The 21,451-nt window shown below is 38.2% G+C and overlaps 1 protein-coding gene across 10 annotated transcripts in view; it reads left to right on the forward strand.

Annotated features, from left to right (window-relative positions):
* MIER3 (MIER family member 3) overlaps positions 1 to 21,451 on the forward strand; it is a 146,025-nt gene that overhangs the window by 65,534 nt on the left and 59,040 nt on the right. For all 10 annotated transcript variants that reach the window (XM_033930962.1, XM_033930953.1, XM_033930991.1 and 7 more), the window contains 2 exons: positions 1,020 to 1,105; positions 14,253 to 14,325. In XM_033930962.1, the coding sequence (XP_033786853.1) occupies positions 1,020 to 1,105; positions 14,253 to 14,325 (159 nt within the window). The remainder of the gene's footprint in view (positions 1 to 1,019; positions 1,106 to 14,252; positions 14,326 to 21,451) is intronic.

Genomic DNA, 21,451 nt, shown 5'->3' on the forward strand with positions numbered 1-21,451 from the left:
AAAAAAAAAAAAAAATTTACCAAGTTATTTAAAGAAAGATATTTCCACTCTATCATTGCATTTAATCCTTTATGTTCTACCATATCCAACTCAAAAAATCAACCTCTGTTCTTTCCTCCTAAGCCACTTCTTCACATCTCCTCCCTGAGCTGTCACCTCACCGGGAGAAATGCAGCTAGAAATGCAGTGTTATTATAGTACCCTTGAGACAGCCTGAAAAAGGGCATCTATCTAAGATAAGTTCATAAATTTATTTGCTGGGTAAAAGTTAAGTTATTAAGAACATGAAAGAAAGCAACCATCATTGGAATTAATTTTTAACAAATAAGGAAGCATTAGAAGAGAAGTAATAAAGATTACAGTCAATAATTTTAGAGTGTTGAATAAAGGTTGGGGAGGTTTCGAGAATCAATGATGCAACAGTGGAACTTGTAGGTCTTGGCTTGGAAATTTCATTTGCCCAAGCTGGTTTCTGAGATTCTCAACCACCCTTTCATAACATTCTATGCTCCAATTTTTGGGATTTTGTTTCCTTTGTGGATTTTTCAATTTTTTTAATTCCATACACCATCTTTTAAGATATTAGTGGGATCTCTCATGTCCCAGGCCACTGCTGGACCACTGTGGCCTGTGGCAGACCCTATGGAGGCCTGCAATAGGTCTTGGAGGGGGCAGGTAGGTGATGGCCCGAATATAAGCCGAGACCCCCCCATTTCTGGGCCATTTTTCCCCAAGAAATCTCGGCTTATATTAGAGTATATACAGTAAATACATTTTTTGATTAGCTGAAATGGAATATTTCTCTTTGTATAAAATTAAATTAAAAGTATTTTGAATATTGAAAAAAAGTTGCATTCTTTTTCTTATGTATTTGAAACAAAAAATTTGTGCAAAATAATTTTCAAACGTAAGCCGAGGTAACTTTGAATACCATATACTGTGTCAAGCAGGAAATAGTTAGGTATGGCTAAAGAAAATGATTGACCCATTTTTCTTTTTTTTTCTTTTGAAACATGAAGCAAATACTATATGTGATGGAGAGAGAGAGTCAGAAGGTGAAGACATGGAAGCAGAGAATGGCAATACATCTGAAGAATTGAGAAAGGTAAAAAAAAAAAAAAAGTACTCCCTTTCCCTCTTAGGTATTTTACTCCACTGCCTCGCCACAGGTTGAGCTTTGAGATTGATTAAGTAGAAGTAAGATGAAGAAAATAAATAAATAAAGTTCTTACCAATACTTTTCAGGTAGAGAATGACACGGTGGCGGGTTACCCGCGGCTAGCCCGCCGAAAAGGGGAAGAAAAAATAGTGGCCTCTGCGGGACGGGGACAAGGCCATTCACCGCCCCGTGGAGCGGTGAATGGACTTGTCCCCGCAGTGAGGCAATCAAGGATCGCGTGGTCCCCGCCATCTCCCTCCCTCCCTCCTTACCGCCGGTTGAATTTCTGCCGGTCCGCACGAAAAAAAAAAGCCTCCTCCCTTTTCCCCTGCTCTTACCACCATGCTCATGCTGCAGCTACTAAAGCCTACAGGAAGTCTTTCTGGCGTCAATTCTGATGTCGGAGAGGACGTTCTGGGCCAGCCAATCGCTGTCTGGCTGGCCCAGAACGTCCTCTCCGACTTCAGAATTGAGTCGGAAAGACTTCCTGTTGGCTTTAGTAGTTGCAGCATGAGCATGGTGGTAAGAGCAGGGGAAAAGGAAGGAGGCTTTTTTTTTTTTTTTGAGCGGCAGGGAAGCAGCAGGCTGGCTTTGGCTAGGGAGGGAGAAAGGTAGGCAGGCAGGATTTGGGAGTGGGGGTGGGGGTGGGACAAAGTGTAGAAGGCAGTGAAAGGGACATGGGAAGGAGGCACTAGGGGCACTAAAGACATGGGAAGGAGGCACGGGCACTAAAGACAGGAAGGGGCACTAAGTACATGGGAAGGAGGCACTGGGGGCACTAAAGACAGGAAGGGGCACTAAGGACATGGGAAGGAGGCACTGGGGGCACTAAAGACAGGAAGGGGCACTAAGGACATGGGAAGGAGGCACTGGGGCACTAAAGACATAGGGAGGAGGCACTGGGGGCACTAAAGACAGGAAGGGGCACTAAGGACATGGGAAGGAGGCACTGGGGGTACTAAAGACATGGGAAGGAGGCACTGGGGGTACTAAAGACATGGGAAGGAGGCACCGGGGGCACTAAGGACATAGGAAGGAAAGAGGGAGGGAATAGAAAGGGACAATTCTTGGGCCTGAGTGCAGAAAGAAAGAAATGAAAGAAAGGATACACAGACAGAAGGAAACGCAACCAGAGACTCATGAAATCAATCACCAGACAGCAAAGGTAGGAAAAATGATTTTATTTTCAATTTAGTGATCAAAATGTGTCAGTTTTGAGAAGTTATATCTGCTTTCTATATTTTGCACTATATTTGTCTATTTTTCTATAGTTACTGAGGTGACCGAGCTTGCGGAGATGGGGCGGAAACAGGGTTTTAAAATTTTAGTCCTAGTAGTTTGCCGGTCCACAAAATAATTCTTTTATTTCTGCCGGTTCACGGGTGTAAAAAGGTTGAAAAACACTGATGTAGAGTATGCCGGCTTTCTTTTTCGCCCAGCCGCACGCGTTCAAAAAGCCACGCTTGCGCGGCTGCTCGAGTTGATCAATCTTCTCCTCTCTTACAACTTCCTGTTTCCGGTTGCATCAGAGGAGAATATTGAACATCTAAGGTGAGATGGAGGGAGGTTGATGGCAGAACACTGCAATCAGTCGGGTGTCTGCTGTTTTTGTATCACTGCCTGCCTGCGCTCACATTCCAGATCCACCTGCATTTTTAGTGTGCACAATTGACCTGATTCGAGCTATAGGTGAACATGGGGGACACGTCATTGCAAGGGAGGACAAGTCAATTGATTTATTTTATGTTCTGTTTTTACTACAGGGCAGAGGCACTGAAACAGATTCTCAGTGCAGTAGTAGTAGTAGTGGTGGCAGGATTCTCTTCTGTCTTCATGGTGTTTCGCAGTACTGAGGCTTATATGGATGCTGCGGGGACGGTGACGGGGCGGTGAATGGGATGGCAGTGGTGGTGATGGGGCGGTGAAAGGGATGGCGGTGACGGGGCGGTGAAGGGAATGGTGGTGACGGGGCGGTGCAGAGGATGGTGGGCCGGGGATGGTGCAGTGACGGGGACAGATTTTTTCCCCGTGTCATTCTCTATTTTCAGGCACTTCAGCTAAAATTGTGATCCCAATCTGGGATAGATAGGGAAACTCTTTGTGCCTTATCACTTTATATATATGGCTCTATTAATTTCCATTGTTAAAACTTTTTTCCTAAGTTGTACCTACTTTTCTGTAACCGCATCGAACCGAAAGCCGTTTTGTGGTATATAAATAAACACTTATGTTATGCTATGTTCCAATATCGGAAAAATTGAATGCTATATAGGAAATTCATCCTAACAGAATACCTGTCACACACACACACAACACAAATGCCAAATACATAACTGACCAAAAATGATAAACATAAATTAAACCAAAATCCCAAGAAGCCATACCTTCCATATGGTACAACACCAAAGAAATAAAAAGATTCATTTCCTCCTATTCTGTGCAAAATATAAAGATCACACATGCCAGGGATGGCATTAGGCCAAACAGTGCAATTAGAGCAACAGCCCTCTGGCTAGAGAAAGCCCTAAGCCTACTGGAAGCTGAAGATGGTATGAGCTAGTAGAGGGCTTTGGGGTCCCATCCCAAACTTCTGCCCTGGGCCCTACCCATGTCTAACACCAGCACCGGGAGGATAAACATTTCAGTTCTTATACAGTATATTCTAATCACAAAATAGAAAATAAAATTATTTTTCTACCTTTTGTTGTCTGGTTATTATTCAAATCATGTTGGTCCCAGGCTCTGGTCCTGTTTGTCTTCTGACAACTCGCTTGCCAGGGTCTCCTGCCCATTTGACGTTTTCTTCTTTCTCCGTGCTTGCATCCATCTTCTATCTCTCTCCCTCCCCTTCACGTTCCCTTCCCTCCCCTGGAGGTGTGGCATCTTTTCTTTTTTTTCGTGTCCATCCCCAAAGTGACCAACCCCCCACAATCCTCCAGTGACCCCCTGCATTCCTCTACTCCACAGGTGTCAAAGTCGCTCCTCGAGGGCCACAATCCAGTCGGGTTTTCAGGATTTCCCCAATGAATATGCATGAATTCTATTAGCATACAATGAAAGCAGTGCATGCAGATAGATCTCATTCATATTCATTGGGGAAATCCTGAAAACCCGACTAGATTGCGGCCCTCGAGGAGGGACTTTGACACCCCTGCGGCCCCTACTCCATGGGATCCAATAAGGCAGTACTCTTGCGCTTTTTGGGCCACCAGCAGCATGAGTGAAGCTTTCCCTCTGATATTCCTTCGCACCTAAGGCGGGGCCAGGAAGCCGTAGCAGAGGGAAAGCTTCTAGCCGCGGACGGCAGCATGTTTACTTCACTCACGCTGCTGGCGGCCCAAAGAACGAAAGAGCGGCTGCAGAGATGGATCCCACCATCCCCAGATCCACCATCTCTCCTTTTCTCAATTACCCTTTCATAAGAACCTAAGAAGTTGCCTCCGCTGGGTCAGACCACAGGTCCATCGCGCCCAGCAGTCCGCTCCCGTAGCGACCCATCAGGTCCATGACCTGTAAGGTGATCCATTTCTAAAACCCTTTATTCCCCTTTATGCTTCTATCTATACCCTTTCATAATCCTATCTCTACCTCTATCTGTATCCCTCAATCCTTCAGGAATTTATCCAATCCTTCTTTAAAACCCCATAGTGTACTCTGTCCTACTACAACTCTGTCCTTCCACAACCTCCGGAAGCGCATTCCAGGTGCCCACCCACCTCATCCAGCAACTCTCACTCCTTCCTCACCACCCCAGGGTCTATCATCTCTCTCTTTCTCGTTCCAACTGCCCTCCTATCCATCTATCCCCCCTCCCTGCACACCACCCCTTGGGTCCAATTTCCCTCCCTTTCTTTTCCCTCCCTGCATCCCATTGTCAACCATCTCTCTCCCTCTCCTCTGTTTGCAGACCCATTATTTCTGCCCCTCCACCTCCACCCTCAGTCCATCATATGCACCTCTCTTTGGACCCCTCCCTCTGTGTACTTCTAATAGCTACACCAGAGGGTCCCCCAAAGACTGACATGCTTCCCCCTTCTCTCCACCATCATCCGGCGTCTCCCGGTCTCACTTTAAAAACTAATTACAGCCTGCAGAGGCTCGCCAGTGCATTTTCCCTCTGCTGTGGTCCACCCCAGACCAAAACAGGATGTTAGGTCAGAGGAGGGGCGCAACCACAGCAGAGGGGAAAGTGTACCAGCGATCTTCCACAGGCCGTAATTAGTTTTTAAAGTGAGACCAGGAGGTGTCCCTACATAGGAATCGGGCAGCACTAGCTTGCGGGTCTGGCAGGTTCAAACGGCTTCCCTCTTTCACTGTCGCAGAGCGAGCCATCGAACTCATGTAGTGAGTATAAAATTACCTAGGAAATACAAAGATAATAGGATTTTACTTGATACCTGGAAGACTTTAAGATTTGTTAGTAATTTGTCACCAGATCCAATTGCAAAATCATTAAGTCAATCTATTTGGGTTAACCCCAGGATCAAAATTGGTGGATTCAAAATAGTTTGGAAGCAGTGGATAATAGCAGGCATACGGACATTGAATGATGTTATTTCAGATGGATCGCTGCTTAGTTTTACACAGTTGCAACATAAATTTGGATTAAATAAATCACAATATTTTAAATGGATGCAATTGAAGCAGGCTATTCAGGTAGGATTCCCTAAATGGAAGAGTCTTAATTCTCAATATAGTCTGCAGGTCCTCTGCTTTCAGGCGGATTTTTTGGGACACCAAGCCGCAAAATGGTATAAAATTTTATTTGGATTTTTAAATAAAAAAAAGAAAACTGGACTTAGGGATATTTGTAGTATTGAGATTGGACAGGAGATTTCTGCATCTCAATGGCAAAGATTTTGGTCCTGGAGGTTAAGATCTACAAAATCAGCATCTATGAGTCAAACGTGGATGTTCTTGTTGCATAGAGTTTTATGGACCCTTACACGTTTACAAAAATTAGATAGCACTAGATCCAATAGATGCTGGCATTGTAGATTAGAAGTGGGGACATTAGATCATTTGATTTTTTTTTGTCCCTGTATAAATGCTTTTTGGAAACTAATTTGGCCCCAAATTAATAAACTATTAGAAAATCATGTAGGACTCTCATATACTATTTTATTTGGTACTGCAATGAGAACGCAGAGTCCGATTTCAGCAAATAATAATAAATTATTATTAATATTGACAGGGGTTGCCATGCAACAAATTACTCAAAATTGGAAAGATTATACTAAATTAAATTATACATTTTGGTGGAATTCAGTATGCCACATATATAAGATGGAAAAGATGATAGCATTACAACAGGGAAATATACATAATTTTAAAAAAATTTGGGGGCCATTGACTAGTTTCTCTAATGATCAAATATCTTAGCACATCGGTAATATATAGATGGGATGGGGTAAGGGGATGAGGGAGGGGATATGAATTAGGATTCTTGATGAATAAGGGGGTATTTAATTTCAATTTTAGATATGTTTGTTGGTATTTACAAGTGTTTGAAGAAAAATGTTTTTCTTATGTATAAATCACTTGTTGTAAGTTTTATAAAATGAATAAAGAATTATAAAAAAAAAAAAAGCTGACCTTGCCGGGGCTCTGAGGATGCCCTCGCCCACATGTGAGAATATCTGCCTGCTGTCACTGGATAACACCTGTTATGGTAAATAACTGCTTTCCCGCATGAACAAGGTGGTGGTGGGGGGATCATTGGGGGCACGTCGATGGCGGGGGGAGGGAGTGGGCATCCCTCTTGCTGCCATGGGGTTGGTGCATGTGTGTCAGGGGGTTGCTTTACAGCGGTGGAAGGAGGGAATGGACACACCTCCCATTGCAGGGAGTGTCAGGTGGGTTGCTTGGTGGTGGTGGTAGGGAATAGGCATTCCTCCCTTTGCCGGGGGGGGGGGGGTTGCTTGGTGGCATGAGGGGTGGGCTTCCTCCTGCCACTCTTCAATTTGGGGTCTTTTTTTTTGTTTTTAAATTTCTGAGTGTATTCTGCACTTGTGCCAATCGCTATCACCAGTGATCGGCACATGCAAATTTAGTGTTCTTCCCTTGTATACGTCTTTTTTTAAAAGAATGACTCACCTTTTTGAAATGGTTACAAAAGTAGCCCATCATATTTTACCACAGACATAAGAAAATCTTCCCCTCACAGAGGAAGAAGTGAATTTTGGTGATGTAGAGATAGAAGTGACAGGTTTTAGCAGTCTGTTGGATGTTGGTAGAAAGTAAACATCCAATTTATATTTATTTCCAATGTTTTCTATTATTTAAAATTAGGTACTATCACAGGTTTTGGAATGATATTTTATTATGAATGTCTTATTTTATGAATTGTGGTTTTTATTTTTGGCTTCTTTTTTGTTTTAGTTTGCCCCTGTTTCAGCCATAGAGGCAAAATGTGGCCACGTTGGGTACATTCCTGTGTTTCTGGGAGTATTTTTAATAAAGACCTTTCATTTCGATTTTGTTTGGTCTTCTGCATTGTTGTGCCATATGATATATTTTAGATAAGATGGCTTTTGAGGGGCGTGGCTTGGAGCGCGCACGATATGGCAGCCTAACCGCAGCGCTCCCGTATCCAGGCAACAAACGGAAAAAAAATAAAACTTCTACTTTCTCAAATCGCTATTAAAAATACATAAAACAACGTCGGAAATGGCAAGTATGAAGCAGGGGAAAGCTGAAAAACCTTCAACATCGGGTATATCAGCAAAAAGAACAAAAGTAACTCCCCTGTCACCATCGAGTGTGCCGTTCCCGATGGAGACTGAAGAACTCACTGAAAAGTCTGATATTATGACTGAACTGTTCAAAATAAAACTGATGCTGACTGAAAATGCCAATAAAATATCTGAAGTTAAAGAAGAACTTCTTAACATGAAACAAGAGATCCAAACGGAAAGACTGAGAATGACAGTGATGGAAGAAAAAATGGAGAAATTTGAATCCTTCACACAAGAATATGACAAAGATAAAAAAGAAGTAGCAGCTTTAAAAAATCAATTGGTGGACATGGAAAACCGAGGAAAAAGAAAGAACATCAGAATTTTGGGGCTGGCTGAAAATATTGAAGGGGGAGATCCTGTACAATTCTTGGAAAATCTTTTACCTAAACTGCTTCAGCTCAATTCAAAATGGCCGTTAGAAATTGAAAGAGCCCACAGAATCCCCACAAGAAAGCCAGTAAACCAGGCTGCTCCAAGACCTTTGATATTCAAGGTGTTAAGGTATCAACAAGCTCAAGAAATATTAAAAATGGCAAAAGCAAATAAAAACTTGAATTATAAAGGATCAAAACTGATTTTAGTACCGGATTTTGCTAAATATACAGCAAACATAAGAAAACAATTCCTCACATACAGACAGCAGCTGAAAGAAAAAGGATACATATATGGAATATATTATCCATCCACTATGAGAGTATCCAGTGGAAATAAATCCATATATTTTCAAGACCCTGCAAAACTGAAAGAATTTTTGACACAAAAAGAACCTATGTTTACATAAAAAACAGAATAATTCAGCTGAAGAAAGAAGAAAGAAGAAAGAAGATGGAAAAAAGGGAAAATAAAGAAGATTATTAAAAAAAAAATTTAAGACATAAGAAATGTTACTAACTGGAAAAATAATTCATTGATATAGTGGATGCAATAATATAATATTATTTTATTAAATTAATTATTAATAAAATATTAGCATCCACAATCATTAATATTACTAAAAAAAAAAAAATAAATAAATAAAATAAAATATAAAAAAAAAAAAATAAAAAAAAATTTTTTTTTAATTATTAAAATATAAATAAATAAATTATTTATTTAAAAATTTATATAAAATACATATTTTAATCAAAATAGAGAATTTATTCAATTATATAGCATATTAACTTATTATGATTAATGAATAATGAAATGATTTACAATGAAATTATCATTAAAAATATTGAAAGGAAAATTTATTATTGCTATATTGAGAATAAGATATAAAAATGAAATATATTAATTTATTATAAAAACAATATTTTAATTCTGTGTAAGAAAATTATAATTTTATGAAATATATACAAGAAAATAATTTGATTATTGACAGGATTAATTAATAAAATAGATGTCTACTATAAGATTTTTATTTAATTCAATTATTCAGTCATATTAACTTATTATGAAAAATAAGAAATTAAGTAATTGATTGGTAGATAATTAATAAAATATGAATTTATTATAAAACTTATTTATTGATATAAAATGTATATTTTATTCAAATATTCATTCAAATTAATTTATTATGAAGATGATCTAAGAAAATGATTGAAATGCATTATTATTAATAATAATATTTTTATAAAAATGGATATATTTAATTTACATGATGAATAACAGATATATAGAGAATAAGAGCTATAGTTGTAATATGTTTATTTATTCAGAGTATTATATTACATGTATGCATGATATTGAATTTAATTTTATGAATCAAATATATATAATTCTCAATAAATTTATAAAATTCTATAGATTAAATGGACATAATTTACAATTATATAAGGGTGGAAGTATAAAGAATATATTGAATTTAGAAATATGTTTTTAAATAATATAATGAATTATTAGTTGCCTGGGGATGGAGATTTAGGTTTTGCATGACCAATGCGTGTTCCAAATCAGAATAAGATAATGGGTGGGGAGGGAGGGAAAATAATGGGTGGGATAGGAGATAAATTTTTATTGAATGTGCTAGGAACTAATCTTGTAAATTATCATAGAATATTGGTCACAACATAATTATTAATTAGATGGATATAAAAATGTATTCCCTGAATGTCAATGGTTTAAATCATCCTATTAAGAAGAAGAAATTATTATCGTTCCTTAAAAATCAAAATGCGGACATTTACTTCATTCAAGAGACCCATCTTTCAGAAATTGAATCAAAAAAATTATCTGGAGGTTGGATTTCTAAATGTTTATTTGCACCGGCTTTAAAAAAAAAAGCTGGAGTGGCTGTTCTAATAAACAAAAAATGTAATGCAGATTTTAAATTAATTAATTATGATCCCTTAGGAAGATGGGTACATATCGAAATGGTTCTGGGAAATACAACCCTGAATTTATTCAATTTATATGCTCCTAATACGAATCAAATGGAGTTTTTTAAACAAATTCAACAATTACTTTTACCACTGGCTACATCTAATTTAATAGTAGCAGGGGATTTCAATGCTGTAATGGATCCGATATTGGATAAAAAACCAAGTAAAGTTATGAAATCATTAGGCTTAGATAATTTGATACTATCTTGTGATTTAGTAGATATATGGCGAATTCTTCATTTTAATGATCAGGAATTTTCTTTTTGTTCTCAGGTCCATAAATCTTTTTCACGAATTGATTATATATTTGTTTCTAATAATATAGCGCAGCGTGTACTAAAAGCAATAATTGATCCCATTATAATTTCAGATCATGCTGGTGTGTGGATTAATCTTCAAAATTATGATGTTGAAAACTTTGATTCAATATGGAGATTTAATAATGATTTACTAGCGGATTCAAAATTTCTTGAAGATTTTAAAATAAAAATGCAAGAATTCTTTCAATTTAATGAATCAGATACTATTAATGCTGAGATCTTATGGGATGCTTTTAAAGCAACTATGAGAGGAAATATTATTTCATACTCAACATTTATTAATAAACAAAAAAAAAAAACAATTTCTTGAAATAGGAAAACAAATTAAATTATTAGAAAATAAATTAATTGAGAAATGGGAAAATAAAACATTACAAGAAATATTAAAATTAAAAGTTAAATATAATGAGATTTCTTCTCAAATTGTGAGAAAAGACATTTTCAATAAACAAGTACAATATTATGGAAATTCAAATAAAGCGGGGAAATTATTAGCAAATTTTCTTAAAGTAAAGAAAAGAAAATCTAAGATTATTGCAATCAAAGATACACAAGGTAACACACATACCAACACAAAAGATATTATAACACAATTTCTTGATTTTTATAAAGAATTATATACTTCCAATTCTTATAAAAATAAAGAACAAGATGGATTAACTTTTTTAAATTCATATATTGGACCAAATATTCCAGATCATATAAAAGGAAGTTTAGAAGAACCTATATCTTTAAAAGAGTTAGAAATAGCATTGAAGTCTCTTAGAGTTGGATCCGCTCCAGGTGGAGATGGGTATACTGTTGAATTTTATAAATTTTTCCAAAATATCATATTACCACATCTGTTAAATTTGTATCAATATCAAATAAAGAATGAAAATATTTCTGGTACTATGGCAGAATCGATAATTATAGTCTTACCAAAACCAAACAAAGATCCTACTCTTGTATCAAATTACAGGCCTATTTCATTATTGAATGTGGATAACAAATTAATGGCTAAAGTATTAGCATTAAGATTGGCAAAAGCCCTTCCTTTCATTATTGATGTACATCAAACAGGATTTATTGCTAAAAGACATTCTTCAAATAATACTAGATTAGCATTCCACTCATTAAATTTAGCAAAAAATATAAATGATCCAGCTTTTTTAATATCTTTAGATGCAGAAAAAGCCTTTGATAGAGTGGAATGGAATTTTATATACCAAGCTTTACAATGGTTTGGTATAGGATCCGGTTTTATTAAAATGATTCAGACATTGTATAGCTCTCCTGGAGCAAGATTATATATTAACAATAATTTATCAAATAGATTTAACTTGCATAGGGGAGTTAGACAAGGATGCCCTTTGTCTCCTTTACTTTTTGATATTGTCCTAGAACCTTTATTAATTGCAATAAACAAAACTAAGGAGATAAAGGGAATATCATTTACCAGTTTTGAATTTAAATTATCTGCATATGCAGATGATATATTATTATATTTAAGAGAACCGGAAACTACTATTCCATGTATACTTAATTTAATAGAAAAATATGGTACTTTTTCTGGATATAAAATTAATTGGAACAAATCTGAAATTCTCCCAATAAATGTTCATTGTACCAAAGGATTATTTGACCCATATTCATTTATTTGGAAAGAGGATGGAATAAAATACTTAGGAATTATGATCAAAAATACAATTGAAGATACAGTCAAAGAGAATGAAAAACTTTTATTGAAAAAAATAACAGAAATGTGTGAGCAATGGAATCCACTACATCTTTCTTGGTGGGGAAGAATTCAAACAATTAAAATGATGATATTGCCTGTGGTTTGTTACCAAATGAGTATGATTCCAATATTTTTTCAGGGGTCATTTTATAAAAAACTTAACAATGTTCTTACAAAATTTGTTTGGTGTGGGAAAAGACCAAGAATCGCTTTAGTATCATTACAAAGACCAATTATGGAAGGGGGGGTAAATTTTCCAAATTTTTATAGGTATCATCAAGCCTATATTTTAAGACAGGGTATGTATTGGATCCTCCCAGACCTTTTAGAAAATGTACCAGATTGGCTGTATTTAGAATGGCGGCTCCTGTTCCCTTTATATCCAGAACAGTTAATAACTATAACAATGCCTAAAAGATACAAAGACCACAGAATTTTATTTGACACTTGGAAAACATTGAGATATATCAGTAATCTATCACCAGAACCTATTGCTAAATCTCTAAATCAATCAATATGGATAAACTCCAGGATCAGAATTGGCGGATTTAAAATCGTCTGGAAACAATGGATAAATGCAGGAATAAGAACATTGAATGATGTCATATCAGAAGGATCACTGCTTAGTTTTTCACAATTGCAAAATAAATTTGGATTAAATAAAACACAATATTTTAAATGGATGCAATTGAAGCAGGCCATTCAGGAAGGGTTCCCTGAATGGAAAAATCTAAATAATCAATATAGTCTACAGGTTCTATGTTTCCAGGCGGATTTTTTGGGTCACCAAGCCGCAAAATGGTACAAACTGATATACGGATTTTTAAATAAAAAAAAGAAAACAGGTCTTAGGGATATTTGGAGTATTGAGATTGGTCAGACAATTTCTGAATCTCAATGGCCACGATTTTGGTCCTGGAGATTAAGATCTACAAAGTCAGCATCTATGAATCAAACATGGTTGTTTTTATTACATAGAGTGTTCTGGACCCCAACGCGCCTGCAAAAAATAGATAGTACTAGATCTAATAGATGCTGGCATTGTAAATTGTAAATAGGGACGTTAGATCATTTAATCTTTTTCTGTCCCTGTGTAAACGCATTTTGGAATTCAATTTGGCCCCAAATTAATAAGTTACTAGAAAATCATGTAGGACTCTCATATGACACTATATTATTTGGCACTGCAATGAGAACTAAGAGTCCGATTTCAGCAAATAATAATAAGCTATTACTAATATTAACAGGAGTCGCCATGCAACAAATTACTCAAAATTGGAAAGATTATACCAAATTAAATTATACGTTCTGGTGGAATTCTGTCTGTCATATTTATAAAATGGAAAAAATATTAGCGTTACAACAGGGAAATCTTCTTAATTTCAAGAAAATTTGGCAACCATTGACAAATTATTCTAATGATTAGTTTCTTAGCACAATGATAAAAATTATATATGAATGGGGTGGGACTTGATTAATTAATGGAAACATATTATATAAAAAGGGGGAGGGATTTATATTTTATATGTTATTGTATAATCTTTATCATATTATATTTTAAATACTATGAATTATTAATGATAATATTTTGGATATGTAATAATTAATAATATTTTGTATGATTCAAATATTGTAAGAATGGAAAATTTATAAATAAAAATTTTAAAAAAAAAAAGATAAGATGGCTTTTTGTGAGATTTTTTGTATTTGTATTTTATTTTTATATTGAATCTGAATGGGCAACATGGATTATAAATAAAGTTTAAATTTAAAATCATGTAGTTCAAACTATAATGTTTCTTAAACTTTTCAGATAACTTCTGCAGACTTTTAAGCATTCAGTTTAGTAGAAATGTGATTTATATGTTCCAGTGTGAACAAGAGAAGAATGATAAAGTTCAGAACTCTGTGGTGCAAATATTTTAAAATAAATATACTTTTTGCTTACAGGAAATAATGGTTGGTATGTTGTACCAAGCAGAAATCCCAGCCTGTCGAGGAAAGTACGTTCCTGATGAAATAGGTAAGTTTACCCAAACATTCCTGTAGTGTAGCTTAGTAGAATTCAGTATTTTTTCTGAGGAGAAGCAAGATGCCATACCCACACTAATGGGTAACATCGCTGAAAGAACTCTGGTGCAGAGATGATCCCCAGCGTTATTTTCCCGAAGCTTTTGAAAGTGTGCAGACCACACCTAAAGAAAAAAGTTAACAAAACTCTTCACTTCACGCTAGACTGTTTCCATGCCCTCCTAAGAAAAGTTGTGCAGACTTGGTTACTCTGGATCATTTTCACAGGTCAAAGTGTTGAAATCTGGGCATCCACATTAGAATCTCCAATGCTCTCATCTCTCATTTTCAGCAATTCCACTTTCCAATCGAGGAGTCTCCACCCCTGGATCAGAGAAATGGTTGGGTTTCAGTCATGAGGCAGCATCTGTGGCATCAGACATGGTACCCATTCCTTATCAGCCGATGGTATCTTCATTCTTTCTTCACTGCACTTCACTCCAGAAGGGCCGCAAGAAGGGCATAGGAAGAGTCCCATGAAGCGGGAAAGATAGGGTACAGTTCAAGATTCAAAACAGGATTAAAAAAATACAGGCTTTCTAAATGGTACACCTAGTAAATACACATTGCTCTCAATAGGTCTATCACTATTGTGTTATTGCACATACTCAGTTGCACATGTAAATCAGTACTTTAAAAGTCCATAAAAAATCTAAAGTCCATAGTTGCAAAGAAAACAAAACAAATCAAACTAAAACTTTAAAGACCAGTCTTTTGAATTTCACTCTGCCATTTTAGGCTGACGATCCCGGTGGCAATAGTAAATCAGGCAATCGGTCCTTTTGTGGTGGTATGTTGTGTCAATCCATGTTAGGCCGCAGTACTCAGCTATGAACAGTCTTTGCCAGAATTCAAGTACTCATTAAGTCTCTTTCTTTGTAGCTCAGTCTTCTCTATGTGGGAAAACTCATCCCTCCTCTGGATACTCTGTAAATGGAAGTCCTCAACAAATGTTAAAAAGATGATTCTACCAAAGTGCAAACAGCAAAATTAAATCATCATAGCCGTCATCATCATATTTGAATATGTGCCTCACATTTTTATAGCAAATGTCCCAAAATACAGCACCTGAAATCTTTTAAATATATATACTTTTCCAATTGTAAGCAGACTCGTCAGACATGCCACCATCAGCCATGTGCGATTTGGAAAGGCTGTGTATATCACTAGTGGCATATATTCAACATCCATGCTGCTTTTATTTAACTTAATATATATATTTTTTATTTCTATACACTTCTCCCTCCGAATCCGCCATTTCAGCATCCATGGATTTGATTATGTGCAATTTATTTATTTATTTTTAATTTTTAAATTAAAGCAGTATTCTGGAACTTCCCCGCCTCCCTCCCACTTTCCCCCGGAATCCCTTAAACCTTACCTGGTGGTCTAGCGGGTTTTCAGGGCAGGAGCAATCTTCCTGTGCTCCTGCCCCGTGCAGATCACTAATAGGAAATGGCTGTCTTGAGCTCCCATCGTCGTCTCAAGACTACATGCTTCTCTCCTCTCCACTCCTTCCTGCCCTCCATAGTTATCCCTACTCTCTTCTAACTCCTTTTTCTGTAATGTCACCTAGAGCTTGTATGTGCGACGCACAAATGGAAGAAATAAAATAAACAAGGAAGAAAAAGTGTATCACACACTTACAAGAGAAAGCTTACTTACAAGAAAGGGATAATTTCAAAGCATATGGGAGACTCGTAAGAATAGAACAGACCAGGAAAATAAATGTTCTCATCAGTAATCAGGGATAGGAAGGAGAGATTTCCCTTAGTGTCTCAGGCCCAAGTACATACATAGGCATAAAGAAATAAGGCTCTCGTAGTAAACATGAGAGAGATAGAAAATATAGGACTGGAAAAAATTAAATGAAGGCAGAAGCACAATACTTAAAACACAGTTCTAGCACTTTCATGACAGTTGGGCAAAATAAACTCAACCAAATACCCATCATTTTAGCAAATCTAGGCCACATTCCCAGGAAACAGCTATCTGAGGGACAAAAATATAGTTAAGGACCTTGGGTCTAGTCATACTATGACCCAATTAAAAATATGACTATGCTAAGAAAACAGGATGAGTAAAGACAGGTTAGGAATTACATAGATGGGCTAGGTATAGGGCTTAGGAAAAATTAGATGATATTCAGTACTGTGCGTCCAAAAGCTGTGTCCTTTCTTAGTTCTCTATCTAAAAGCTTCTAAAGACCTCTATTTCTAAATGCACATCTAGTTCTTTGTCTCTTTCTACACTGCTTTAATAACTAATAACCTTTATTCTCTTTAACCTCAGTAAATGCCCAATCAATGTAAAAAAAAACAATTTTGTACTTTATAAAATCAAGGATGTACTTTTCTGGGGTGAGGCCCTCCACACTTATCCCCTCTTCTATAAAGCTGCGCTAATGGCTGCCGCGTGGTAACGGCCCGGAAGATTTAAAGGGCTTTGGGGCTATTGTTGCACGGCTTTGTAGAAGAGGGGGTTAGTCTCTATTGGATCCTCTCCCTCCTCTGATCACCCCAGGGGATCACACGCACTATGGTGGGAAAATAAAAGGAACAAAAACAAATCAGAACCAAAATCGTAGGCACAAGGAAAATAAGACAGTTCAAAAAGAATGAGGCCTGCAAGTCTAGCTGGCAAACATCATTGTATCAAATACTATGATTATTTCCATACACTTCCTTCTGGGATAAAACCCATCCTCCAATTGCTCATCGGTGCCTCAGCCTGCCAGGCTTACTGCCTGTATGAAAAATATCAAAGTAAAAATTATAAAAAATTTAAATCATGATTACATATACTCTAAGCTTCATACACTCACAACCTACAATATTACTTTCAGGATATTCACTGCCTATATACAATCCAAAATTCCCATTTCCATTTCTCGCTACATATTATCAAATGTTCAATAGCTATACAAAAACAAACTTAACAATGACTGCATCCCTAGATGTTATTGAAATTCAAATAGCAAATATACAAAATATGGAGCAGATGTTATACAAATAGCCTTATCTAAAACACCTATAATATTATTTTAAAAAAAAAAAATCTTTATTCATTTTCATATCTTACAACAAGTATATAATATTCAATCAGAGAATTCTTACAAATCACTTAACATTCTTTTATATTATTATCAAAAGCATAAAAAAGAAACCCTCTCTCACCACCCCTTCCATTAGGAATCAACCAATTAAAACATATATCATACATCCCAATCCCACACTAATTATATTCTTTTTAATTCTTTATTCATTTTTAAACTTTCATCAAGTGTACAAAAATTCATAATAAACACAATTAATCTGAGCACTTGAACATCTTATCATTATAATCTATAAGTAGAAATGTAACCGTCTCCCCACCTTCCCTCAAAGCCCATTATTCATTTTAATAAAAAGGTGTTTAAAGTGTCTAATTATTATAATATGTAATCAATGGCCCCCAAATCTTTTAAAAAGTGTTATAATTTCCTTGCTGTATAGCAAGAACTCTCTCCATTTTATAAATATAACAAACTGAATTCCACCAAAAGAATTCACCAAAAGGTATAATTAAGTTTAGTATAATCCTTCCAATTTCCAGTAATATGTTGAATGGCAACCCCCATCACTATTAGCAAAAGTTTATTGTTATTTGCTGAGATTTGACTCTTTAATCTCATAGATGTACCAAATAAAATAGTATCATAGGATAGAGCAACATGATTTTCTAACAGTGAATTAATTTGAGACCAAATTAACTTCCAAAAGGCATTTATATAGGGACAGAAAAAAAGGAAATGATCTAAAGTCCCAGCATCTAAATTACAAAAACAAATCAGAACCAAAATCGTAGGCACAAGGAAAATAAGACAGTTCAAAAAGAATGAGGCCTGCAAGTCTAGCTGGCAAACATCATTGTATCAAATACAGTGGTACCTCGGTTTACGAGTGTACTGGTTTGCGAGTGTTTTGCAAACACTCGGCAAACTTTTGTCTCGTAAACCAAGCACTGCCCCGATAAACGAGCACTCAGCAATGGTGGCCCAGGGGTAAGAACTTGCCTGCGGGTGCTGCACAGCAATTCCAAAGTGTTGCCTTCCTTCCTCGGGGTCCCCATGCGGCTGCCCTCCTGCTTCTGCGATGCCTCTGCCGTCCGTCAGCGCTCTCCCGGCTCCTATCTAAACTGGCCATCCTGAATGAGCATGCGGCCGACTTCTCTCTCCTCTCCTAAGGCAGCCACTCCCCCGACAACATGCTCACCACGTACAAGCACGCAGGACGTCCTTGTACGTGGTGAGCGTATTGTCGGGGGAGCGGCTGCCTTAGGAAAGGAGAGAGAAGTCGCGCGCATGCTCATTCAGGATGGCCAGTTTAGATGGGAGCCGGGAGAGCGTTGACGGACGGCAGAGGCATCACAGAAGCAGGAGGGCAGCCACATGGGGACCCTGAGGAAGGAAGGCAACACTTTGGAATCGCTGTGCAGCACCCGCAGGCAAGTTCTCACCCCTGGGCCACCATTGCAAACTTCGGTTGTGGAACGAATCTTCTGAGTTGCATTAAAGCCTATGGGGAACTTTGCTTTGAAAAACGAGCATTTTGGATTACGAGCATGATCCTGGAACGGATTATGCTCGTAAACCAAGGTACTACTGTACTATGATTATTTCCATACACTTCCTTCTGGGATAAAACCCATCCTCCGATTGCTCATCAAAAACACCTATAATCTTAGACATCGTAGCTTCCAAATTAAATTATGCATCTCGCCATATGAGCATAACTTCATTAATGAAATATGAATTTGATCTCTAGGAAGAGTAAAAGAAGAGTGTATCCGATTAATAATTCAAATATTGTTCTGTTCCATTTCTTGATTGACTTCCTCCTTGCATAATATAATCTGTAGGAAGATACAAAAGTTTATACGAAGTTTATCATATACGAAATGATTCTTACTTTTAAACAGGACCTCCAAGAATTAGCTTTAGTCCTTAATTAAACAGGTGAATTATTCTCAATTGTAATTGCAACGTAAACAAAAGACATGGTGAACTAATATTTATACTAAGGCATTTATAGAACATAACTGTTGTGCAATTTATCATACATTAAAATTCTTTAAGGCAAAGGATAAAATTCATATTTCACCCCTCCCACCGCTGCAGTCAGCAGGAGAGAATTAGAGAAAAAAAAATTAAAACAAATTAGATCATAACATATTAAATCACAACATTTTAAATAATCACCTAGTCCAAGACCATTCAGGACAACCTCTCCTAAAAATTTCTTTAAGTAGAGTTAAAATTAGAAAGGCATATAACACATAACAGATTTATTTAACATTACAGGTGTTTACATACTGTTGTCCATACATAGAAATAAGGACAGGATATATTAACTAAATCATTCAGCTACATTTCAATAGTAAATCATCGTTGCATCAATAGGAAACACTAGCATCAATAACAGCCTTCAAAATAAATGCAAAAAATAAAACTACCTTATTCTAAGTCTTATCCTAGAATTATAAAAGTTACTCTTGTATGCCATGTATAATACATTATCCCAGGTCAAGCAGGCATGATATTCTCACATGTGGGTGACGTCATCTACGGAGCCCCAGCGCGGACAGCTTTTCAAGCAAACTTGATTGAAGTTTCAAGTTTGCTATGCTGCACCACGCATGTGCATGCCTTCTTGCCCACTAGAGGGCGCATCCCCACCTCGTGGTCCTCAGTTCAGTTTTTTCCGCGGAGCCAGAAGCCCTGTGGAATTTGTGCTCTTCTAATTTGCCTTCTGACACCGCGGCTGAGTGGTTTCTTCTCGGTCGCTGTGCTTAATTTGTGTTTTTATTTTGTTCGTGTTTCTTTTTTCGTTTAAAAAAAAAAAAATAAATAACCTTTTTCGTTCGGCTCCGGGGGCTCCCGGTAGCCGCGGCCGCGGGACCTCGTTCGTTCCCGGCCGGTTTTTGGGCCCATGTCCCGTCCCTTGACGGGCTTTAAAAAGTGCACCCGGTGCAATCGGCTGCTTTCCATCACCGATCCCCACCGGTGGTGCTTACTTTGTCTGGGTCCTGAGCACCCGACCGACTCCTGCACTCGGTGCTCTACTTTTCAGCCGAGAGCTCTCCGCCGCCATCGCGCTCGGAAGGCGGAGCTCTTCGCTGTCGACCCCGCGGCGGGGAAGGCCTCGACGTCGGCCTCGGCTTCAGCCCCGGCCTTGACCTCGGCCTCGACTCCCTCGACCTCGCCCCGACAGCCTACTTCGTTGAAGCCGGCGTCCTCGACCCCGAAGTCGACGGTGGGTAAGTCCTCACTTCCTTCTTCTCTTCCAGCCTCGAAGAAGCCATCCTCGGGCTCAATGACGGGGGCGGGTGGGTCGTCCTCGGCCCCGCCCCGAGCGTCGAAGTCGGGTGCCCCGCGGGAATACTCGAGACCGAGGTCGCCCTCGAGGGAGCACCCGCCGGCCCAGGATCTGCCGACTATGATGGGGGTTCCCGTCTTTCAAGACTTGCTCCGTGCGCTCATTGCCTCGGAACTGTCCGATGCCCTCGCGCATCTCCAGCCGTCGTCGACCCCGGCTTCGGCGGCCTCGGTCTCGGTACCCTCGACTTCGGCCCTCGGGGTGGCTTCGGCCTCGACCCCGACCTTGCCCTCGACCTCGGTTGACCAGCCTGAGCGGAGCGTGCGGCCTCAGGACAAGGTGCGGAGGGTTCGGAGGATCTCTTCCTCTTCTTCCTCGTCGAGGTCCTCCCGGGGCTCCTCTCCCTCGGGTCGGCCTCGGGCGAAGCATCGGCCGAGGAAGCCCAAACGTCAACGGGGCTCTCCTCGACGCCGCGGTCGCTCCTCGCCGACCGAGGCTGAGACCCTGCGGGTCTCCGAGCTCCGCCTAAATAATGGGACATCGGAAAGATTTCCCCAATACAGGTGACTGGCCATTTTATTTACATCATTAATTAATTAATTATTAAGCATACGTAGTTGGTGCTTCGTCCAATTACAATCCATTTACAAATTGCAATATTCCATTCGTTACTTTGTTCCAACACTGACTTAACTCATCACATGGTATTGTCTCACCTCTGTC

Source organism: Geotrypetes seraphini, chromosome 1, assembly GCF_902459505.1.
Source record: "Geotrypetes seraphini chromosome 1, aGeoSer1.1, whole genome shotgun sequence".
In the NCBI taxonomy this organism is placed as follows: domain Eukaryota; kingdom Metazoa; phylum Chordata; class Amphibia; order Gymnophiona; family Dermophiidae; genus Geotrypetes; species Geotrypetes seraphini.